This window comes from Cupressus sempervirens, chromosome 6, assembly GCF_028749045.1.
Source record: "Cupressus sempervirens isolate cs-2001-9-10 chromosome 6, ASM2874904v1, whole genome shotgun sequence".
In the NCBI taxonomy this organism is placed as follows: domain Eukaryota; kingdom Viridiplantae; phylum Streptophyta; class Pinopsida; order Cupressales; family Cupressaceae; genus Cupressus; species Cupressus sempervirens.
This window is the reverse complement of record NC_143123.1, coordinates 548,636,466-548,662,792: the sequence shown is the minus strand read 5'-3', so window position 1 is coordinate 548,662,792 and position 26,327 is coordinate 548,636,466. Positions and strand designations below refer to the sequence as shown.

General features: G+C 32.3%; 1 protein-coding gene, 1 long non-coding RNA gene and 1 other non-coding gene across 3 annotated transcripts; all 3 read right to left on the bottom strand.

The window, feature by feature from the left end:
- Positions 1 to 4,534: 4,534 nt before the first annotated feature.
- TRNAE-UUC (transfer RNA glutamic acid (anticodon UUC)) lies at positions 4,535 to 4,608 on the bottom strand. The gene has a single exon. It is a non-coding gene; the product is annotated as a tRNA-Glu (tRNA).
- Positions 4,609 to 15,952: 11,344 nt separating this feature from the next.
- On the bottom strand, positions 15,953 to 18,225 carry LOC149553433 (uncharacterized). Its single transcript, XR_016353408.1, has 2 exons — positions 17,653 to 18,225; positions 15,953 to 16,726 (listed from the first exon to the last, which is right to left on the bottom strand). It is a non-coding gene; the product is annotated as an uncharacterized LOC149553433 (long non-coding RNA).
- A 1,912-nt stretch (positions 18,226 to 20,137) lies between these two features.
- LOC149553432 (stress-related protein-like) lies at positions 20,138 to 25,062 on the bottom strand. Its single transcript, XM_089788879.1, has 3 exons — positions 24,932 to 25,062; positions 24,612 to 24,836; positions 20,138 to 20,865 (listed from the first exon to the last, which is right to left on the bottom strand). Exons 1-3 carry the CDS (start codon positions 24,950 to 24,952, stop codon positions 20,356 to 20,358), a joined length of 756 nt encoding a protein of 251 aa, XP_089645005.1. The 5' UTR covers positions 24,953 to 25,062; the 3' UTR covers positions 20,138 to 20,355.
- Between the last annotated feature and the right edge of the window lie 1,265 nt (positions 25,063 to 26,327).

The following is a 26,327-nucleotide window of genomic DNA, read 5'->3' as shown; positions in this document are numbered from 1 at the left end:
AATGCCAATTGAACCATTAAATTACTTTGATATAGTTGAGTTGTGGTGTGTAGAAGTAATATGGGTTCAAGAAATTATTTGCATAATTGCATAACTCTAATTAAAATGCGACAAGTGCAGTCTTAGGCTCTGATGGAATTGAAGGCACAAATGTACGAAATTAGGAGATAACTAAGTAGAGTGTACAATGTCTACATAAACTCAAGAAGAAATATGAACTTTGACATGGGAGAATTAGTATGGCAAGAATGTGGGAAGATATATGAGCATAGATTGATGTTATAAAACTCATATGGTACTACATTGAAGATTGGGCAGTAAAAACAGTCACGCCCACCAAGGTATATAGAATCCTCAAGCATGGCTGCAAGCTATGCTTTTGAATGCCCACTACTGCAATTACAAAATTGATAAGTCTCTTTTTGATTGAGGTAAGGTAAGTGAGTATTTTTGAAGGGCTCATTTATTGTATGAAAGTAAAAAAATAATAGACATTAAGTACATGTTAAGAATGAACTGAAGACAAAATAAAAATAAAAATAGGACATAAAAAATCCTTACTATCTTCTAACCCTAACTATCCTTACTATCTTCTAACCCAAAGTTAGGGTGGCTAATCCGAGTACATGGATCCAACTGACCTAAACTTCTTTTTATGAAACAAGAAAAATGGTCACTAGAAAAAATTTCAACCAATTGATGGACCCTTAAAAGACATATACATAGTTGTACTATTTGTAGAAGCTCCCCCCCCCCCCCCCCCCCCCCCCACCCGACTGACCTTTTTTTGTCCTTGTACATAATTTCAAAGAACCTAGAGCATTGACGCTTTTGCTATTTTGGTAAGATTTATATAATATGTTTATAGAATTCTAAGACCTCTATATAATGGGGCAGTTGTAATTCATTTCATTATTAGTTAATTGATCCTTGATGACTTGATCAAATAACTCTTGTAAATTTGCGCATCAATAGAACTATCTATGTTTGTTTCGATTTTGTATTTCTTTAATTTGGTACTAGAGTAGGTTTAAGTAACTTTTCTAAGTCCAAATATGTGTATAAGCAAGAGACCAAAGGAGGTTGAAAAACCAACCAAAGAATTGAAGAGAAAGTTAAATCCAACCATAGTTGAAACAAAAGAATGTACCAATAAAAGGTGAGTTGATCCTTATAGAAGATCAAAGGGGATCATGGTATAGCAAGACAACTAACTTAAACATCACACTAATGACTCATTTTTAGGTTAAAATGTTAAATAGTCAAAATTGACTCTAGGCTTAATTTGTTCCTTAGTGTGTGATGTTTAAGGACTTTCATAATGAATTGGAATTAGAGATTTTGAATAACCTCTGTTGAATGAAAAAATCAATCAAACAAAGAGGAAGATTTGGCATAAATTGCAAGTTTGAAACCAAATTGAAAAAGGGCCTTCAATTGTAAGGTTGTTAAAGGAGAAAAGACAATGTAGTCAACAAGTAAGGAAGCTAGCTGCCATCTCTAAAACTTACCATTGTCAAGGAGATTGTTAACCCTATGAAAGGGTAAGATTGTTAAATATCTCATGAGATTCAAAGATTTTTGGTTTTCAAAACAAAGCTATTGCTACCAAATTTAAATTAGCAAGCAAATCATAGATAAACAGAGGTTGATTTGTATAAAGGAGATCTTACATCTTGTAAAATGCCTTACTCCACTAACATTTTATCATGGAAGAAAGCTCTCTCTATAAAAGGAGAGAAAGCATGGACCCATGCAAGAATAGTAGCCAGGTAAAGAAAGTCCAAGAGGCGATTGTATATTGTAGTAAGAGAGACCCACACAAGTCATGTGAAGGAATAGAGCCAATTATAGACGTTATTAAGATAACATGATTTGTTTCTGGATTCTACCAATCTATTCTTGCATCCTCTCATCTTGATGATGGATCACAGAGTGTGATCTGAAATGTTGATGCTAAAAATTATATACACAATTGAATCTAGAAATAGATCATGTTGTTAAAAAAAATTGTGGAAACCTAATAAAATTCGCTATTAAGATAATTTTTAAAGATTAGATATCATTATTTTGTGTTAAATCTACTATTGGTAGAAATTAAGGGGGTGATTGTTGGAATATTCAGTAATTCCTCCCGCTTCCATTATTCTATGATTATAGTGTTTTTTCTATTTCTTTTTCTTTATTTCTAATGATGTGAGATTTGCACAATAAGTTTCAAGAAACCTTTGGATTTGTCTAAGACATCTATATAATGGAGCAATTGTAATTCATTCATTATCAATTAGTTTGATCGTTGATCATTTGATAATGTAGCCCTTGTAATCTCTTTGAATCAATAGAACAATCAATTTATGTTTCAATTTTGTATTTCTTTAGACTAAAAAGGTGTGTAACTAGAGTCATAGAGGAAGTGATTGATAGTAGAATAAGAGTTACCAGAAGAACATAATAGTCGTTAAACAAGGATCTATTTTTTATAGTGACAATGCTAGTAGGCCATGCCACACAAATATTTTGACGCCAATTAAAATTTATGAATAGTGATAGAAGCTTCAATTGTAATTGTTTCATGCTAATAATAGAGAGCACAACATATCTAATATAATCATGGGAGGGTTGTGATAATGACTGTGCTCCTCAAAGGACTAGAAGTCTTTAGTCTGAAATCTACTTCTATGTTATTCTAATTATTAAACTATAACTCTTCTTCCCAAAGATACATCATGCTACAATATATAGGCATCACAACACACTAATCAATCCCAAGAAATATTACATTCCCGAAGAGTAAGAGACATAATAAGGAACTCAACCAATAAGTTGTGTAAGGTCTGATGATCTAAGATTTAGGCCCACACATCACCTACGAATATAGAATAGTGCACCAAGATCATTACTCATAGATTTTCCATCGCAAGGTCAAATTTCACTAATAGGTCCTAAATAAACAAGGATACACTACCTGAGAGAGAATGAATCACAACATGATCTACAATGGTCCAAATGAGCTATGAACTTGGGAACGTGATCAACATAGGTCATGGATAAGATATGATCCTTGTGTAAGCCTTGAAGAATCACCAACATGATCTCTTAGACTGAAAATAAGAACAATACTAAACATAACTATTTTTGGTTGATACAAGATTGCTTAGAACCCAAGATGATCCTACATTAGAGTTTGACTCAAATAATGGATATCACAATTTGACTTTTTGTGGAAAAATATCTCCTACTTATCCATTGATGAGCTTAAGGGGCTTTCTACCAGTTGGATAGTTCATAAGTCACAACACTGGTTGAAGACTTTGCAAATGCAATTGCAAGCAAATGAGCTTAACCATGGAAGAAAATTCATAGTTAAATGTGTTTGAACTAGACCAGTATTGGGATAGGTGGCTTCTCAGGAAGTCTAAGTGCTTCACCTCTGTGAGCATCACCTAGATACAACTAGTGCTAATTTTATCAATATTTACTTGCATGGAGACTTCTATTTTTTACGAAACGTAAAATGAACATATAACTACCCACAACCAAGAATTGAAGGTGAGACTCATTATGCAACTCATTAAAATAGCACACCTCACAAAACATGTCCAAAAATGACTTTCTAAAGATTAGACCAAAACTTAATCTAAACATTTCTATGTAAAATACAAGTTACACTATTGACAATCTCACACATTCATAAGAAAATACGAGGTGTTTGTTGTGTTCACCTTCTATATTTGTGATAAGGCAGATTATTAATATGAAACACTCCAATGCACATAATTGCTTCCCCAATAGTTGTACACATAAGAATAATATTTGTTCACTAGAATAACAATATTTGTGTAAGCAAGCATCTTATTTTATTCAATGAGTACATTGTTTTTGAAATGAGATACTTATAGGAAAGAAAAAGTTAATTATTTCACTTGTTAATAAATTTATTTGTATTTTTAATATAACATTTATAAATTATCATATGTATTCAAGTATTGGTCCATTTTAATCAATGTTTGAATTTATTATTATTTAGATGCATGCTACTAAATTACAAGATCTAATATAAATATATTACAAGATTGAGCAATATAATCGAAAATTTTTATACAACTATTAGATGTACAACCACTGGCCCCTCTCCCTACTCAACATTTCAAAATTATAGAAAATAACACTTCCAAAATATCTATTCAAACTTTCTTCTCACATAAGAGGTACTCATACTCAATTAATCATTGTTTAGATTCCAATTATCTTTCTATTATTCTCTTATGAACTTAAGTTTTTTAAAATGAAGTGCTTCTTTCTTTGATGCCACATGAGCTCATTATTGTATGATGGGTCTTTTGAGGTTTGTTTATATATATATATATCACCTTCTTTCTTTAAGATGAGCTCATAATTGTGTGAACAAAACCTAACAAAGAATTCTGATTTATATGATACAGAACGTACATCTTTCGTTCCAAATAGCAGCATGCCATCAAGCAAGACTAATTTTGCAGATCAAAGAACCAACACCAGACCAAAAATAACAAGATTCCGTTGCCGGGATTTGAACCCGGGTCGTCTGGGTGAAAGCCAGATATCCTAACCGGACTAGACGACAACGGATATGGAGTTGGACAGATCAGGTAATATGAAATATCTTGTTAAATCTATGAAAAAACTAACCACGGACATCTGAAGTTGACTCACTAAGGTCAAGATGTCATTGCCTATGTATTGGTAAGCTATTGAATAGCTAAATATGATAAAACTTAAATAGACGCTGCAATCATTTTTGTTCTCTTTGTTTTGGGTTAAAAGTAATTTCTTTATTCCTATGGTATCCATCACTATGCAACAATCAAGTTGAATGGAATCGATCCCTTATTGGAACTATAAAAATGTCCAATTTGATGTGCCACTGGATACCATTGAGATCCTTCTTTCCTAATGTCAAACTCTCGCATGACAACAATATGTGCTTGCTTTATATTTAGAAATTTGAACTATAATTGTATGAAAAACTTCAATATTTCTTCTTGTCAATATTAATTACATAAAAGTTCCAAGAGAAGCCTATAATAAACTTAACCCAAATTGTATTGTAGGTAGCTTGATTTTATAAATTATCAATATAAATGTATACTTTGTCAATTGGAAATCTTTGTAAGTACTTACCACCTTCAAATGCTAGTTTCCAAGTTTTATTCCACTTTTTGATCCCAGGTACAAAACAACAAGCTAGAATGATGAGACCAGAAGTATATAACTTGTCCTCGATTTTTTAATACTTTTATAGTCAATTATGTATTCCACACAGGCTTGTAGGTGGTTTGGATTTGAATAATTTATGAAGAAGATTGAAACCTTTGTAGAAGCTCTTCCTTTTTCTATCTTATTGACTAACTAGATGCTTTGGTCATAGAGTGCAACATTGTCTTTGGATGAGACAATCTTTGATTTTGATTCAGTAGACAATCTCACTAAGTTTTGTCCAACAATAGGCAAAATGAAACTCTTGAAGGTGGGTTCCATTAAAATCAGAACAAGGGAAAGTGTGAGCACAACTTATTGCATTTTAACATATATTATTCAATCTTATTAAATCTGACAAAGGAAAGTAATTATTTTTTCTTGTTAATTAAAATTTAACAATATTTTAATATAGATAGTGATGCTTGAGTGTAAATAGATTTTATTAGTGTGTAAGAATGTATATGTGTGTATGTATCACATCCCACTTTCTTAATTAAGTGTTCTTAATATTTAAATTTCATATACATTTTCAACTTTATCATCATTGTTTTCTTCACCCTCTAGGGGCAGGAAGCGGCCGTCAGATTGGTACACACTAGATCTGTTAGACCACGTCACAAATTCATTAGGCATCAACATTCTACTCCCAGTGCTACTCAAATTCAGGATCCAACCCCTGGTCTCCCTGGGTCTTATCCTTCAGTGATTGATTTCCTTGTACCGAGAAAGGATATCTAGTCCTTCTCTCGTCTGTTCATTCTCATTTCCTCTCTTTGTTTTGTTGCTAATTCTTTTTTGGACATCGTTTGGTGCTCCCATTAGGTTTCTTTTTTTCCCTGTTGTATCTTCCAGTCCCTTGGGCCCTTCATTGGTCTTTTGTCAAACATTAATATCATTATCTTATCTTATCTTCATTTTCATAGGTCAAGCATTTTTAAAGATATGAGTATGAATATGCTCACATAGAGGGTCATAAGAGATTTATTGAGAAGATTAATACAATGTGATTGTTTACCAAAATGAATCTAATGGTATGCGTCTCTAAGAAATCCTAAGAGATCCTATACTAGGGTACAATTTCTAATTTTACATGATGTTCTTTGTTACACTCAGGAGCATAAGATTATTTCCAGTTTGAGACAACTTTTTGGGCTAGGGCAAGCCCAACCCATTTTTGCAAATGCCAAAGTGAGTGTTGAAAAATTGAAAAACAACTAGATAAAATCTAGCACAACATCCATTGAGGAGAGAAGTGGATAGAATATACTTCATTCAAGAATTTACCATAAAATAGGACACCATTGTCATAATCTTCCCTTGTTCCTTGTCTTTCCACTGCAACATACCTTTTGAAATTAATGTTCCTTTTGTTGCAAGTCAAACAATTGAGTTCTAGTATTATAAAAGATGATTTTCCATATAATAGTAGCAAATCAAAATAGAAATGAACACATCCAAAAGGAAAAGCTAAAATGATATGTAAGGTATAATGCCTTTAATAATTGATTGACTCAAGCAATAATAATAGGGCAAGACAAAATTATCCAACTAATAATTTACAAATGGAGATGTTCTTTGTTTTAGTGAAAATTATTGTTGGATAGCCTATAAGCCCCTAATTAGAAATAAGAAAGTGTGAAACTACTAAAAATTATTCCAAGGTTATGTGGCCCATTGTATGTGCACTCTATAATGACATGTGGATGATAAGGGAATTAAGAATAGTCACAAATTATATTTGACTCGTACTATTAACCCAGAATAATAGCAATAAGAAAACCCTAAGTGTCAAGTAAAAAACATTTAGAAGAGATTTGTGATAACCATATCATTTGCGATACATCCACACCCAAACCTTTCTTAAAATTTGAGTTAAGCATGTGTAAATATCGTGCTAGAAATGTATTTCTTTCTTTCTCTCACTCTAACGAGTGTAGGAATTTGAGATTTGAAGCAGGGTTGAAGGCTTTTCTATTTTCGAACATATGTAACGATGGAATAATTTTTTTATTTCTAGATGTCTTTACTTACATTTTTATATATTGTTTTATGGAGGTAAAGATGAAATTTGGTTGAATGAACATAACAGGGACTATATAGAAACTCTTCCATTCCACAAGAATGTCAAAAATACTTTGCAAAAAATTATAGTTGAGAAACGAATGAAGTGTCTAAAGATCTCTTTAAGAAATTAAGTCTCTTGCTAGGAATAATGACAAGTTTGAAAATATCACTTCTAGTTATTATGAAATAACATGCTACTAATATATTCTTTCTAATGTAAATTTTAACATAGGTATTGGTGAGCCATGGTTGTTTATGTATTTCAAAATTGTATTAAAAAAATATTATTTTGTGCATAAAACATCACAATTCAAACTAATACATTTCTTTTTTAGATTTACAATTTGGCTTATTTTTTAGTTCTCTTTGAAGTCTCTCTTCCTTCAATTTATTTTATTTTAATGTTTGTTAGTTAAGACTGTGTTCTTTCAATTATTGTTGAAATTTTCTCCTCCTATACACTCTTTGAGAAGCTAGTGAATCTCAAGATGTCCTCAATTTTCTTTCATAAGCAGTAACTATGCCTTCCTCTGTATAGTCAAGCTTGGCTCTCATTTAATATATAATTCCCTTTGGGTTTAGTGTTTTTTACTCTTAGAACAAAAAAATGAATAATTGTTGGAGTGTTATTTACTTTGATAATAGTTTAATTAATTGTCACCTAAATTTGGGATTTACATTGTGTTAAATTATATGTGCAAATAAACTTCAATATTCGATAAGACTTGGATTTTTCCTTTTCCTTTTCATTTGATTATCACTATGCAAGTTTAAGTTTAAAGGAGTTAACTATAAATCATATGTTTGATTTTTCTAAGACTTGCAGACCATTATCAAATATTTATTTTCTAATTATACTTAATGTTGTTAGTCACAAGCTACATTCAATATTCATTCTTATTGTGCAAGGTGGAGACCATGTCAAGTTTGAAAACCACTCCAAAAGTGGGTGTGCAGTCACGAGAAGTTAAAATTGACATGCTAAAATCTATTGATGGTCTGAAGAGTGTAGAAGATGATGATTGGAATAATTTTAAAAATATTTAGTCTCCACCATATTAATTCTTTATCCATATGTACATTCTTCTATTGCCCTTCTTCACACATGTTCATCTTTCTATATATAGCTTCCCTTCCCTTCAGCTACAAACTTTTCACCAATCTTCCCAAATTCATTTTCTTTATCTTTAATGGCAACTTAGTCTAGAACAACAGATTATGACTGCCCCTTTTTTAAATGAAGATTCAAATGCTTCCTATTGCTTTGGGCATTGATGAATCCAATTATTGGGGATAAAGACCAAGTCATCCCAACATTGGATGGGTAGTACTTAAAATTTTAACAAATCAAAAATCAAGTCATATTTTATTTGTTTTAATGTATTCTCTAATTTTTTCTTTCATATAAATCAAACAACAATATGAAAGTACACAATTTTGAGGAAATTAAAATAAAGGAAGAAAATATTTGAAATTATTTCGTATAATTTTTGTTATTATATTTGTCTGTACTATTGTAGCTTCGACAATTGAATTAGTTTTCACCAATCACCAACAACTATTTTTCTGTAATTGAAATATTTATATATTTTATTTATTTATTTAGATATTTTTAAATTATTTTTCAACAATTTGATTGGTTGATTTCATTTTGTCTTATAGAACCATTTTCTAGCTAGGTTCATAATTCATTTTGTTTAGCACAATTTTAAGAGATGGATTAAGAAACAACATCTATATATAATTTATCTTTAAAAATAAAACTACTTTACTTTCAACTTCATTAATATATCATAGATGAGTTTTTAAAATAAATATATTAATGAGAATACTTCTAGTTTTTTAAATAGATTTTTCAACATCAGTTTTTTAAATATAAAATATAGTTTTCAACAATCATATCATAACTTTTTAATGTTCACATGATTAAATAAATGTATTGATATTTTATGTTGTAATTAATCTCTACTTATCATATATAATCCTTTAATCTATTCTTTTAATTTGCTTAATCTAATATTAAGTCATTATAATCATACTTATACTTTTAATTAGTCTTATTAACTATATATATTTTGAATTTAATATGTTAATAATTTAACAATCTATTACAATTTATTAATTCAAATGACAAGTAGTGGCCACTACATGACACTTGCTTAATATTTGTAAAATTTTAGTCTTTGCATTTTTTAGAATTTATTTTCAATCCCTAATAAAATTATTTTTTATTAAAATTTAGACAATGTACATAAATTTAAATAATTGTATGGAACCATATATACAACATCTCCTTATGTTTGTTTGGCCTTTAAGCCAAAATCTTGTGATGGTCATCTAGGCCTTGTTCTTCTCTTGGCATGATTCCTACTCATCATCCCCTAAAACCTTCAACACAACACAATTATCTATCAAAAGAAATTATTTTAGGGTTTACCGACATCCTTGTCACCAATTTATCTAATCACAATGGTTAGCAAATTTAAAACTATAGAAGGTTGACAAACAACTGCCTCCTATACATACTTAGACATAAGGTTTTGTACCCTTTCCATCCCACTTGATCTAATTAGAGGAATTTAAGTGTTTTTGAAACAACTTTCGATTGATAAAGTGACATTTATTACACAAATACTTAGAATATTGTCAAGAGGTAGGCTTACCTAGAATGTGAGATGCTATAAGAAGTGTGATGCTCGAAGAAGTTTAATTACAACATAGAGAGATTAATTTCGTCTCTCTAATTTTTCACAATTTTTTTCAAGAGGTTGAAGATGTTCAAATAAAGGTGACTAAATTTGTTCAAGATTTTATCATTTTAGTTGTGCAAGAAAATTGATAGGATAGAATATTACGTAAGAGTTGATTACAGTAATCACTTAGAGGAAAAAATATGAATTCCTTAATCACAACACTATTGGTATAAATCTAGTTGCCAGAAGTGCCACTTGACTAGTCACCTTGCTGCTCGTTGCTCCTCTGATAAATCCAGACCAAAAAAGTCTCCTTCTTGGTGGAAGAATGTTTCAGATGATCATTACACTGTTCTCAAAGCCCCTCCCATTGGGGATGGTGACTCTTCTTTGGACTCTCAGGTGGCTGCCACACCAGCCAGCCTAGTTGGCTCTCCTGCTTCTTCGGAGCCCTCCTCTATTCCTCTCTTACCTACAGATGTTTCTTCTGTTGATGGTTCTTCGTCGAAGTTGGAGTTGGTCCCTAGTCCCTCTCCTCCTAGTCTTGTTGGGGGTCAGGACCCTGTTCCCCCTCCTGCCCCTGCCCTTGTTCTGGACTTTCCTCCTGGTCCTGGGGGTGGCCAGTTGGCTTCAACCTCTTTTTGGGAGTCTGCAATTTTTTCGGCTTCCCCTGGTTGTTCTTTTTCCTCAGGGGATTAGACTGTTGAGGCAGCTAAGGTGGAGAATGGTTGGAGAGATGTTAAAGGAAAGAAAACTAGGCCATCTACTCCCCCTTTAGAAATGAATCTTCGATCATGTAGGGAAGGCTCTAAATCAAAGGGAAAATTGTGATGTATCTGGCCCTGCCTTCTTGCTAGATCTTTTATTTTGGCCGGTGATAGGTTTTTTTGTCACCGTGGTTACCCTTTGTTTGTGGGGTTACTAGTTCTGTGCTTGTCTGCACCTTTGGTAAATGCGCTCATTGAAAATCTTTAGTCTTGTACAGGGTTTCAGGTACGCTTCAAAACCTATTTTAATTAATCAAAAACACTATTGGTATAAATTTGAGTGAAACCTTGTTGCATTGATGTTTCAGAGTACACTCTATGATGCATTAGTATGAAGAGGGTGTAATTGATGTGCAAGTAAAGGCAACTCCTTAAAAAGATAAGAAAATTGATGGATATGGAATTACAAGGGTTATGAGAGGACCTAAAGTTTAATGGAAGAAATTAATTCTTTGGTTCTAATTATTGACACATTCTTTTAATTATGTATTTATGGTGATTTATTTCACCTCATTTGATAGATGCTTGAATCATTTAAATAGCTCAAAATACATATTATTGCCATCATTATTGATAATCTATTTGACAAGTTTCAAAGCAAAAGACAATGCACAATGCACAAGATGAGTGTTCATAGATTGATTATTGTTATGTGTAGTCCACAAATAGCTCAAAATACATATTATTGCCATCATCTTTGATAATCTACTTGACTACAAGTTTCAAAGTAAAAGACAGTGCACAATGCACAAGATATATTAATTAAACAATTTAAACTTGAATTGATTTTAATAGGCTTGAATATTTTACTTGAAGTCAAAACTCAAAATTACTATTAGTTCACACAACACATATTATATATAACACTTATAATAAATTTAAGGTTAGTTATTTATATTATAAAGAAGTTACTATGAATGCCTTTTGAAATGTTTATGTTTATTGAAAGATTTTCTTTTTCTTCCAACTTTCTTTCTTTTTAATTGTTCCTTCCTTTCAAACTGTAAGAATTTGCCTAAGGGCAAAATTCACCCAGGAACTGAGAACTCAAACACAAGCACAACTGTAGACCAAAAATGGATATGATCAATTAATCAAAGTATGTCTGAATACATTGCTCTATTTAGAATGTGATGTTCAACACACTAGGAGTGCCTGTATATAAAGGCCTCTTAGGAAGCACCTAGAATGTCTCTAGAAAAAACCATAAGATAAGACAACTAAGCACCTTATCAAACATTCTAGATGAATGGATAAGAATGACTAAGTGTCATATGTGTGTAGAAGATTCCTGTGTTGTAGACACCATGTGCTTAAAAGAGGTGTGGACCCCTATGATGTCATCATGACATCTCACAAGAGTGCACAAACTCCTAAGTGTCTCACAAATAAAATAATGCAAAATAAATAAATAATGCATTAACCTAAGTAAACTTAAGTAAGTGTAATAAGTAAATACTTATTTACACCAACACCTCACCTTAAGTGCAACTTAGGGGAATGCCCTTAAGCTTACAAAACTAGGATGAAATGCATCATGGGTCCCGACTACTAGGCCATATTAGGTACCCATGTACATAATGAAGATGCAATCTCCCATAAAGTGGGGAAAGAGGGAAAACTTCATGGGAAAAACCCTCCCCCAAAAAGAGAGATAAATATGGATGCATGAATGGATGGAGTAATCAAGACTCCCCCATTACGACATACATCCAGTATATACAAGAAAGAATGGAGAAGGAAAAAACCTCCTATGAGGAAAAAAGTCCCCCCCCAAAAAGGAGAAGAAGGAGACAAGGTAGTCCCCCACCCCCACCCCCTTAAAAGTAGTATGTCAATCAGTGAAGAATGCTCCTATGTAGAAGCTAATCCATGATCATAGGATGATGTTCCTCCCCTTTGGAAGAGACAAATGCAAGGGTACCTATGAGATGCGTCCCCTGGATGGAAAAGGAATCTCTATGATGATTGGTATCTCTGAAACTTGTCCAAAAGTCCCTGTGTCGATACTGATGATGGCTTCCTCCAAAATTGCTAAAGAGAAGAGCAGATCAAACAAGGAAGGAGGTAGAACCTGTCTCAGGAAACCAATAGTCTTCTCAAATGTGAAAGAGATCTCCTGCAGATGCTGTAAAGAAGAATCCACAATCACACCAATCTGGAAGGATTGATCATGTAGAGCATGGAGTTGAGGGTCAGAGTGGGCCCTTGCAACAACTATAGAAGACTCCTCAACAAAGAGAAGTGATAAATCATCATAAAAGTCTCCCATATCTACCGTGTGTGACTCCAAGAACAGAACTAAAATGTCTGGCAAGAAATCATCACCTGGAAGACGATGAGTACCCTGCAGTGCTGAAGGACATGAATCTGTCACTACGACAAAGGATAGAGTATCCGCCTCAAAAAGAAGATGAATGTCATCAATAATGTCTCTCACATTTTCAATGTGAGACTCCACAAACAATTGTGCAATGTCTAAAAGGAAGTCTTCGCATGAAGGTAGAGTAGGAAGACATAAAGTATCCTGCTGCACTGATTCCGAAGCATCTGTGGCTGAAATAGGATCAATAGGAGCAATAGGAGCTGGAGGTGTGATCTCATTTGAGGTTAAAAAAACCATAGCTGGAGTGACTGGATGTAGAAAGTCCATTGGAGATGGAGGATCAGATGGATCTCCATATGCTTCCCAAATAGACCACCAAATATCACAAGGAAAATGTGCCAATCTAAGAGGACCAAAAGATTCCCTACTCATACTTTTACGTAGAAATTGATTAAGCTTGATAATATATGTCCAATCAAAATGTGGTGGCATTGAATAGAGATAAGGAAGCAATCCTAGATGTTCTCTTAGATGGTCAATTATCAAAGTCCTCCATTTGTAATAGTTCCTTGTTTTCAATTATGGTCTAATACCAAACTGACAAATCTGACAAGACTCCATGAGATCAATCAATGAACCTCCAAAGAATCAAAGAAAATCAAAGAACCCCCCTAAAAAAGATGTTGTTGGCACTTGAAAGCCATTTGCCAATTTAGGGCCTATTTTTGAAAGTAGTATTTCTGTCTACAGAACCTATAATATTATTGCAGATTTGGAAAGTAGACAAAAAAAATGCACTTTCAAAAAAAAGAGAACCTGATTTGGAGTCCAGATGAGCCCGTACCAAGCATTTTAAGTGGCAAAATTTGAGATTTTGGAGTTGCAGAAAAATTTAGAAACATAGATCTCAAACCACCTGCACCAATGTGTAGATCACGAAATCCTACCCCAAAACAAAAAAAATTGCTCACAAAAAGGAGTCCGTATGAGGAAGATATCGCTGTTTGAAAATCGTTGTTGCTGTTATTTTTTCTGAATCGCCGCCACGCCTCCAAAAAACAAATGGCTCTAGATTTTGCCTCAGATGTCCGATTTGGATGAAACAAAATTTGATCTGAGAGTTTTTGGACTTTCTAAATGTGATTCAAATATTAGATTTGCACCAACAAGCTTTAATCTTCACCTGCAAAAAATCTCTCCTATGGCCCTAGGACAATTTTTTTTTTCAAAAAATGATGCAGATCTGAAAAAAAAGCAGAGATGCAAATAAAAAAAAGTGTAGATCTGAAAATTAAATGTACAGATTTGAAATGATCATACCAATTCTGCAAATCGGTCATTCGGGTGCCGGTTTGTAAAAAAAAATTGTCTCACAATCAACTTTGGCCTAGGGTAGGCAGCTATTGTAGCCGATATTCACCGAATCAGCGTTCTGGATACAATGGTGAGGTCAGATCTGATGCTGGACACTCCCAATTTCTGCGATACTCTAGAGTCGGGCTGCAGTGATGAAGCAAGATGATGGTCTCGAACGGCTATGTGATGAGAAAATTTCCAAGTTGCTATGATACCATGTAAGAATTTGCCTAACGACTAAATTCAACTAGGAACTAAGAACTCAAACACAAGCAAAACTATAGACCAAAAATGGATATGATCAATTAATCAGAGTATGTCCGAATACATTGCTCTGTTCAGAATGTGATGTTCAACACACTAAGAGTGCCTATATATAAAGGCCTCTTAGGAAGCACCTAGAATGTCTCTAGAAACAACCAGAAGATAAGACAACTAAGCACCTTATCCAACATTCTAGATGAATGGATAAGAATGACTAAGTGTCATATGTGTGTAGAAGATTCCTGTGTTGTAGACACCATGTGCTTAAAAGAGGTGTGGACCCCTGTGATGTCATCATGACATCTCACAAGAGTGCACAAACTCCTAAGTGTCTCAAAAATAAAATAATGCAAAATAAATAAACAATGCATTAACCTAAGTAAACTTAAGTAAGTGTAATAAGTAAATACTTATTTACACCAACACAAACTACGCAAATAATAAAAGATTTTAAGTCATACAATCTTCAATTATTGTTCCTTCCTTTCAAACCACTTAAATAATAAAAGATTTTAAGTAGTAGAATACCTTTATTTACACTTTCCATATCTAATAATTGAAGACGCATGTAGGGTTTGTTTACACTTTGCATATCTAATAATTGAAGATTAGACAATAATTTGTTTACACTTTCCATATCTAATAATTGAAGATTAGGTAAAAATTTGTTTTCTTTCCATATCTCATAATAACAATGCAATGCTTTAGTTCATGCCGATAATAGTTTTGTATTGATTTGTGTTGTGGATAGTAGTTTTGACAATAAAAATAAATAATATTAATGAAAAGTGTTGTTTAACAATAAAAATAAGTGTTACAGATTTTGTTACAATTGATTTTTTTTTTTTTTTAAAATGTTTTCGAAAGTCTCTAAATAAGTGTACAAAAAATTGCAAGCCCTATTGTAGTACAAAATGACCAATCAAATTGTTAATAAATAATTTTTTGTGAATTAATTTAAATATAATATATATTTATATATTAAATTATTATTAATGCAATAAATATGAAAACTTTATTTGTCAAAAAGTATTTGAATAATAAATTGTTTTTATTAGACAAACAAATTAAAAAGTTAAAATGCATTGAATGCTATAGTTTTGTGCCTACGCAGGTACTAATAATAATTGAAGACTAGTTAAAAAAATAAAGGTAGAGAAAGTGTAAAAATTTGACTAGTAAAAAATAAAGGTAGGGAAAGTGTAAACAAATTTTTACCTAGTCTTCAATTATTAGATATGAAAAGTGTAAACAAATTTTTGTGTGATCTTCAATTATTAAATATGGAAAGTGTAAACAAACCCTACACGCATCTTGAATTATTAGATATGGAAAGTGTGAACAAACACTAATCGAGTGCACATTGAGCTACCGAAATGCAGCAGCTCCTTCATTCACAGAGCTCATGCTCAGGGTAGAGAATCTTCAGAATTTAGTTGCTTGCCCCACATTTGTTTCAATTGGACAGATTCCGGTCGACCAATTAAAGCATGGTAGAAGGTCTTAAATCTTTACTTCTACTTTAATACTTTAATAAATACATGCTAACCAAAATAACCGGACAACTTTCAAATTAACAGAAATAATCGAGCAGAGCCAGAGACTGGTTCAGAAAAGATCACAACCGCCAAGCACAAAAGGTGCTGTTTTGACATGCCAGCAAGCATAAACAGGTCTTCAAGGAAACCAAATGATCACTCCCACAGCAATCTATACTGCTGTACGGAATACTTGCTAACAAAACCGCTGGCCTTTCCATAAATTGCATTTTAGGCTGTCATTTCTTTACCACCGACTATCGAAACCTCTTAGGCACCGCCATTCAACAACACCGTGTAAAATTCAATGCAACTTTACGGCCATTTAAAAATGTCACGTTAGTCAGAAGTACACATATTACGGTCGGCATTGATAAGTTTTCCCAACAAAACTTTTTCTCAGCCTCATTAGTTTCTGATCGCTGTTCTTATTTCCGTGTGAGTCATTACACGTCCGGTCAGAGATCAGCATATAATAGCCTAAGAAGGAATCGGATCATCAATGCTTCAAGCATTATTTATGATCGCAAATTAAAAAAATCAATGTACTCAAATAACTTGGTCTAGCCAGAATATTAACAGCTTCTTTGCCTAAATTTTTTAGGCTAATTTTGTACAGTCATGCAGATGAAATCTATTAATAGGATTTCACAGCAATTGTTTGAAAACAGTAAACATTTCACATCCCCTCTTTTAATCAGATGTCACAACATTTCACATCCTCTCTATATATGTCACAACATTTCACATCCTTTTTATAAACTAATATAGATAGATGACAATAGATATCCACTACCAAATAATTATAATTTAATTTAATAGATATCCTCTACAAATGAAGAATCTATCACAATTATTGTTGAAAATAGTATCAAATTTCTCTCAATGTGTTTAACACAATAAATTCATTTGACATTAAAGCAAGTTGTATCTTATCTTGCACATAGGATCAATAATTGAAAAATATCTTATTTTCCTATAAGCTTTTTGTAGTTCTTCTGTAAACTTTTTAAAAATAAGATATTGAAAAATAATAAGTTGTTATATATTCATAGGATCAATAATTGAAAAATATCTTATTTTCCTATAAGCTTTTTGTAGTTCTTCTGTAAACTTTTTAAAAATAAGATATTGAAAAATAATAAGTTGTTATATATTTTTTATTTACGTATTTACTAAAAAAATGTATGCACATTAGAAATTACTTTAGAAACGTCTTCATTTTCAATTCAAAATCTTTCTTTATTAAAATGTAAATGTGACTTGTCAACTCATCATCTTACCATTTTATTAAAAAATTCAAGTAAATGTCAAATTTTATTAAAACAACCAAATGTTTACATCTTACCATTTTATTAAAAAATTCAAGTAAATGTCAAATTTTATTAAAACAATCAAATGTTTACATTGATGAATACTTCCACTGTAAAAAGCCTCTCCGCTTAATCAGCATTGATGAGGTATTTCTGCATTGATGAGGTATTTCTGCAGCCCTGCAGATGAGAAATCTATCATAATAATTGTTGAAAACAGTAAAAACTATTGATCAGATTTCACAGAATTAAAATTTCCCAAATAAATGATTCATCGTTCTATTGCTGTCTAAACATTTCATATCCCCCTCTATAAATGAAATTATTCCCTCAAAATTGCAACATAACTCTCAAAATCCAATGTAGTCACCATATATTATTCAAATATCATATCATTGGCAAAACTTCACTTCAAAATTAAAATCCAACATAATCACCAGAAATCATTCAAATAATCCAATATAATGACCATAAATCATTCAAATATCATATCAGAGAACTTTTAACTCATCCACAAAACATCACTTCAAAATCAAAATCTAATATAGTCACCATAAATCTTTCAAATATCGTAGAACTTTTAACTCATAGACAAAACATCACTCAAACAAGAACTTTCTAACTTAGATAAGACTTGGATAAGACATACCATTTAAACATCATCATAGAATCTTAAATTCAGATTGTCAACATGATAAGACTTGAGATAAACATCACTATAGAATCTTATCTTAAATAGACAACATGAAGAACTTTTAACTTGGATAAGCCTTACATCATCATAGAATCTTAAATTCATATTGTCAATATGATAAGACTTAAATAAGACATGCCATTTAAACATTGTCATAGAATCTTAAATTCATTGTCAATATGCTTAAATATAATAAATTAATTAATTAATAATTAACAAAAAAAAAATATATTCTAATCCAAATTTAAAAAAGTGAAAATCGAAAAAATCCCCTCTGAGTCACTGCCTTTATCATACTCCACCGCATCCACCCATATTTTACTTTTTAAGGTTTTATAAAAGAAAATTTGTCCAAATTTCATATAGGTGTTTTGTAAAGACGAAGGATTAAAAACTCGATAGACAAGAGCTCTTTGAAAGCTGGAGTCCCTGCCTCTACCTCTAGGGAAACAAATTGGACGTAATATTTGTTAAAATTATGGTTTTGAAAAATCCAATTATAAATTTTAGCAAATTTACTTTAGATTTTTAGTTAATATTTTAAATTTTAATTTTATAGAATAATGTGGTGACTACCCATTGTCTAAAAATATACAACATAATGTAATGTATTGTAAAATTGCGAGATTTGAATGAATAGAGTTTTAACTAACAAATTTAAGATTTTTAAAATTTTATTACATAAGTTAAATTTCGAGATTAATTGTTTTTAATTTTTTTAATTGATATATAGTAAAGTTTATATATATAAAGCAATACAATTCTTAATAGCAATAATATATTTTAATAAATAATAGCAATAATATATTTTAATAAAAAATCAAATTTAGTAATTATTGATTTATATAAAACCAATTTTTAAAATAATATAAAATATATTAACTTTTTTAAATACTATATTCAAAACTAAAAATTGTGATATTAATATTGATAAGACATTATTTTTGTTGTGAAAGATAAAAACATGATTTTTTATTAATAAACTAATCAACTTGTGACAAATATTTAAAAGATAAAGTTTTAATTATTTTATGACTCTAATGAACTTGTGACAAATATAAAAAAAGTTGTAATCAATAATAAAGTTGTAAAAGATAGAGTGCAATTAATGAATTCATTAATGCATGTTAGAAAATATTGTATTTTTTGAAATAGAAAAATAAAATAAACCCCACAAAAATATAATGTACCAATTAGAAAAAGGTAATAAATCAACATAAATTAATTTTAAAATAGAAAGTTTGTTGAGCTTTAAGAATAACTTTAGTGCTAAAGTAATTGTTGTCAAAAAAATAATAAAAAGGGGGTAAAAAAAAAACATTAGTACCCTACCCTGCCTTTTAATTTAGGACTAAGTTGTTTTGGTTAATACAATGTTTCAGATTAAGAATGAGTTTTAATAAAGGTTAAAAAACATCATGTTGTGATACCCGCCCATCGAGTCGGGGCCTCGGCAACTAACCATCGAGTCGGGGCCTCGGCAACTAAAACTTGATGGATCATTTGTAAGGATTGAAGGTTATTTTGGCTGATACAATGTTTCAGATTAAGGTAAAAAACATTATGTTGAGATGCCGCCCAGCCAGTTGGAGCCTCGCAACTGTCAAGGATGGATGAGGAAATTCTATTATGTAGCCGTCCCCAAGTATCGAGAACGTTACCCCTGAGATTTAAAAAATCAAAATCAGGTACAACGAGGAGTTACTAAAAAACGGATTCAGAGAAGATCTCTCGGCCGTCCACAAATGAAACTCACGACACATTTGTCCTGGTGAAATCAACTTTATTCTAATTAAGAAGACAAAGAGGCAGCAAATATCATGGATACAAAATAAAAATAATAGTGATATTCAGTCGAACTGAAACACTCCTACTTGTGCAGCATTTGTCTTTGTGAAACTCACTATATATTATGCAAATTACGGAGACAGAGAAAGGCCGCAAATGTCATGCATGCACATTTGACGATGTTTAAGAAAAACTAACAAATCGAGATTCAAGATTTGTTCATTTGAACTTACAGGAAATTCAATTTTTACAAGCTCTGGAATCCCTAAATCAAATGATTGCTTGTTGCATTTCAAATTATCACAAGAAAGAACTCAATCTTCAATTGAATCTTCTTCCTGCCCTTTACTGACGTGTGGAACTTCTGATCCCTCGTTTCCGTCTCTTGCCAAGCCTTTGTAGACTGTGTTCTTAATCTTCTCAGCAGGCACCAATGGAAGATAGGTGGCCACTCGGTATTCCCCATTAGCTAAATACTTCACACCTGAATTGTAAGTCTCAAAAAAGTAAGTGCTTGGCGGTAATAGGGCTTCTACAATTGCAGGAACCATAGGAAACTGACGCAGCTTGTACCAAGCCATGAGAGACAGTTCCTCTGCTACAGGTTCATACTTATTGTATAAGTTCTTGGCTTTGGGTTCAGATATGGCATAGACAGTTTTCCCTACCTCCTTGGCCTTCCCCACAACACCCACCTCTCGGACATCAGCCACAACTGACCTAGCAACTTCAGGTGCTTTCTTTGCAGCTCCATACATTTGACAGGTAGTTGACTTCACGGTCGGAGGCACATAACTGTCTACCTTCACAACAACATCTTCCACCTGAAGAAGCAGAAGAAAAATTACCGAATCACTTAATAAGCTATGCAGAAACATAAGTAATTACTCATTTATAAAAACTGAATAATCTCAGAAGCTATGTTTGCAATTTTTAAAAAATATATTTCAGTTCTTTTATAATGCATTGGCCAAATCATCCATTTTTTTTTGTCGCGAGGGATTAAAATGCAATGCTAATGAAAGCATTATTATAAGACAGATTCAGTGACCTGCATTCACATCAAACAAATACTCTGAAGCAGAGAGTTTGCTCCAATATATATATAAGTTCAGTAAACGTTATCTTGCAGTTGTCTCCATAAATTTTTGCTTGCAGTTTGATTATTTCTGGAATTGACTATGTTAAATTCCAGAAATATCTTACAGTCATTTCTAGAAATTATCAAACTAAATATTCAAATTAAATTATCTTATGGTGCATTTAATTAAATGATAAATATTCTCCGTCAATAATTATGCACCGCAAAAGTGTCTAAATCTAAAATCTGAGGTATTTCATATGATTTAAGATAAATAGGTATAAAAAGAAGAATAAAATTTGCTCAAAAGGAATTTTTAAATTCTATTTTCATTTGTTATCTACTTTGCTGGTTGGTTATATGATTTTGATCATTGACTTTTAACTTTTTCATATTTTGGCATCTTTGTTCTATATCACTAAATTAGCTCTTCCTTCTCAATAAATTTTGAATTGCTAGTTATATTCATATTTTCACTGAATTAGACTGGATTAGTGCCAAAGGTAGAATGAAGGAAATGATCATATTTTAGCATCTTTGTTCTATATCACCTAAGTTAGAACTTTCTTCTCAATAAATTTCTATTAATTTCTCAGAATTATTTTTCAGTCAGGATTGGTGCCAAGGTAGTACGAAAGAAATGAGATATTGCGAGATAAAGAGGCAAAGGCTGGGGTTCCATGGAGGAGAACTTGGAGAACTTTCTTAAAAATAGAGCAGAGTAGCTGCTAAGAGTTTTTAGGAATATGAAACAGTTGCATAAATTTTCTTAATTTCTTTGAGCTTTCAAATTTTAGCTCCTAAATATAAGGAGGCTAAGCCCCATTTGAAGAACTTAAATTAATGATCATATTTTAGCATCTTTGTTCTATATCACCTAAGTTAGAACTTTCTTCTCAATAAATTTCTATTAATTTCTCAGAATTATTTTTCAGTCAGGATTGGTGCCAAGGTAGTACGAAAGAAATGAGATATTGCGAGATAAAGAGGCAAAGGCTGGGGTTCCATGGAGGAGAACTTGGAGAACTTTCTTAAAAATAGAGCAGAGTAGCTGCTAAGAGTTTTTAGGAATATGAAACAGTTGCATAAATTTTCTTAATTTCTTTGAGCTTTCAAATTTTAGCTCCTAAATATAAGGAGGCTAAGCCCCATTTGAAGAACTTAAATTTATACGTCCTCAAAAAAAAAATCTATCTTTGCTGGTTGGTTATCTACTTTGCTGGTTGGTTATATGATTTTGGTCACTGACTTTTTACTTTTTCATATTTTCACTGGTTATCTACTTTGCTGGTTGGTTATATGATTTTGGTCATTGATTTTTTACTTTTTCATATTTTCACATCTTTGTTCTATATCGCTAAATTAGCTCTTCCTTCTCAATAAATAAATTTTGAATTGCTAGTTATATTCATATTTTCACTGAATTAGACTGAATTAGACTGGATTAGTGCCAAAGGAAGAATGAAGGAAATGATCATATTTTAACATCTTTGTTCTATATCACCTAAATTAGCACTTTCTTCTCAGTAAATTTCTATAAATTTCTCAGAATTATTTTTCAGACTGCATTGGTGCCAAGGTAGTACGAAAGAAATAAGATATTGCTGATGAAGAGAAAGGCTGAGGTTCCATGGAGGAGGACTTTCTTAAAAATAGAGCGGGGTAACTACTAAAAGTTTTTAGGAATATGTAACAGTTGCGCAACTTTCTTAATTTCTTTGAGCTTTAAAATTTCAGCTCCTAAATGTAAGGAGGCTAGGTCCCATTTGAAGAACTTAAATTTATACATCCTCTAAAAAAATTTATCATGAAGTACCCTTCTCCAAAAAAAATTTATACATCCTCTAAAAAAATTTATCATGAGGTACCCTTCTCAAAAAAAAATATAGCCCAAGCCCCTCTCATGCAACCCCTGCATTAATCTTTTAAAATTAACCCTGCATTAATCTTTTAAAATAAACCCTGCATTAATCTTTTAAAATAAACTTTGAAAAAAGATTGTAATGCATCTATTGAGGCTAAACTGAAGGACTATAACCGAACTCTATCCTCTCAGTGAGGTACTGAGCCCCTCTCATGGAACCCCTGCCTAAAGTTTTCTATTAATCTTTTCAAATAAACTTTGGAAAAAGATTGTAATGGATCTATTAATCTTTTCAAATAAACTTTGGAAAAAGATTGTAATGCATCTATTGAGGCTAAACTGAAGGACTATAACCAAACTCTGTCCTCTCAGTGCCTCAATGGTGTAGACCTCTACTTATAAAATTCTTTTTTTTTTTTTTTTTTTTTTTTTGCCAAAAAAGGCATTGTCATTAAAACTAACGATAAGTATATACCCATGTATTCTCCAGCTCTGCCTTGTAGCTTGTCAAGCGCAGCAGGCTTCTAAATATATCTATTATTGTTTTACATATTTCATTGACAGAAGCTTTATCTTGCTTTCGTTAAGACAAGGGTGTGTAACAGATACTGCCTATTTCAATAGTTTAATGTAAAACCGTGACAGAAATTATATTTTTGGTAACACTTCCTATCAAATAAAGAATTAATTTGACTTGCCCGATTTGACCTAAATTTCCAATAAGTCTACCCGAGGAGAAACCTGATAATCTGTGATACCAGAACAGCTATAACACTCAGCAAACCCAAGGATTCCTATGTTTTAGAATACTTTCCTAGAAGATACCTGATAATCTGCGATTCCAGAACACTAATATTATTCGGCAAACCCAAGGACCACTCTGGCCCTGGAAAACTACCATTAATATCCTAGGCTAGCCTAATCTAGATCCTAAGACGAACCTCATTACCCAAAATCAACCGCGTGTTCAAATTGATCTTGGGAGATATCTGTGGGAAAGCAAGAAAATGAAGAGGAATGTTTGAGTCGCTGCCAAGATAAATACCGATGTGGTGAAGCAAACTTCACTGACGGAAGCATCGTTATTTTTCTTAAACATTATCTCTTGTTCAAATAACACAATCGACTTATTTCACACCCATTATATCCACTTCAGTGTATAAGATTTCACCATCAGGCCACTGCTTGACATATTAGACGCAGCATGGTTTTAACAAAATAGTGATTGTTCGGTAGTAAAAAAATTAATACGCGTTTTTTACACCAAAAATACTCCGAGATGGTTGTACGAAGCCAGTTAAATAATGGATATTACACATCTATTGGAACCTTTCAAAACAAAAATCAAATACCTAATTAGCGGAATGGTTGTAGGTGAATAATGGATAAAATTAGAAGAAATCCAGGGATCTCAAAACCAGAACAAAATGACTTAAAATTTGGCATTAAGTTATTATACAAACCTAACCCTACCCTGACAGAAATTACAGTTCTAATAATAATTGAAATTTGAGCATTATAAGTATATAAAACACTAACCCTAGCCCAAACAAAAGTTGAACATTGAACTTTAGGTCAATTTCATACAAAATGCACAAAAAGAGCGAAATGAGAAAACCACTTACCTTCCTATCCAGAAACTGCAGCAGCATGTAAGGTTTGCCCTCGATCTTCCGGTACAGAGGCCCAACAACAACCTTCACAGTTCCTTCAACTACATCCACCCCCTCTTTCAGAGGCCCTGAATTTTCTTTCGCATATCCATAGATGCTACATAACCGGTTCCTTGTTTTCTCAGCCGCTCGAGCGAAAAATCCCAAGTACTTGATTTGAGAGTCTCCCTCATTATTCTACAAATAAAATTACATCAAGTTAGATAAAAAATCAGCCTAAAAAATACCAACAGGAGACCTAAAGCACTGAAAAATAATGTGGGAAAGCAAACCTGCCGATCAGTCTGAGCCATTGTCAAATGCAAACAAAATGCGAACAATGATAAGAATTCGTGGACGATTGGATGAACGAAAGCTTGAATTTCTTTTAATAAACCAATGGGCTTTTGGAAATGATGAGAACGAAAATTGTTATGTATAGGGAAAGACCTTAATAGGGAAGGAATCTCTAGAAGAAGACGTGTGAGAGAAGCAACGTGTTTAACTGGGAGGGAAGCGCGTGTCAGGGGCCCGCGTGCGGTAACCTCGATGTGGACGTTTGGGGTAAACGTTTGCATTCTTCACTCTTGATGTTGGCCGACTTGGCCACCGAGGAGAGAGAGAGATCAAAGTCCTATTGGGGAATTTCATGTTCTAGAGTGTTTGGAGGATATTCAAGAAGAGGACAATTTAGATATTTTATTTGGAAAAATACACATAGACAATAACAAATCTAGTGATATTACTAGCTTATATATAATTATATTTATAATATGCCGAGAGTCATCCTTCTCGAGGAAAGCTAGTAGCAGTCGCCACACACCATGGAAGACATTTTAAAAGAATTCTAGATGGTTATTTCTTTATTATTAAATATAGTTGTATAAAGTTACTATAAAATTATTGTTCAACATTATATATTTTAATTGTACATATGGTGTTTTATTTGTATAACTTTAATTTGTTTTTATTTCAAGGATATTGTTGCATAAAATGTTACAATTATGAGTAGAGTTATGGTTAGGGTTAAGGTTAGAGTTAAGGTTAGGGTTAGGGTTAGTGTTACAATTAGAGTTAGAGTTAGCATTAGAGTTAGGGTTAGGGTTAGGGTTAGGGTTATGGTCAGCGTTAGAGTTAGGGTTAGGGTTAGGGCTAGGGTTAGAATTAGAGATAGAGTTAGGGTTTGGGTTAAGGTTAGGGTTAGGGTTAGAGTTAGGGTTAGGGTTAGGGTTAGAATTATGGTTAGAGTTAGGGATAGAACTAGGGTTAGAGTTAGGGTTATGGTTAGAATTAGGGTTAGGGTTAGAATTAGAGTTAGAGTTAGGGTTAGGGTTTGAGTTAGAGTTAGAAATAGGGTAAGAGTTAGAGTTAGGGTAAGAATCAGAGTAAACATTAGAGTTAGACTTAGAGTTAGAGGTAGAGTTAGAATTAGGGTTAGGGTTAGAGTTAGAATTAGGGTTAGAGTTAGGATTAAATTTAGAGTTAGAGTTAGATTAAGGGTTAGGGTTAAGATTAGGGTTAAGGTTAGGGTTAGGGTTAAGGTCAAGGTTAGAGTTAGAGTTAGGGTTTGAGTTAGAGTTAGAAATAGGGTTAGAGTTAGAGTTAGGGTAAGAATCAAAGCTAGCATTAGGGTTAGAGTTAGAATTAGGGTTAGGATTAGAGTTAGAAATAGGGTTAGGGTTAGAATTA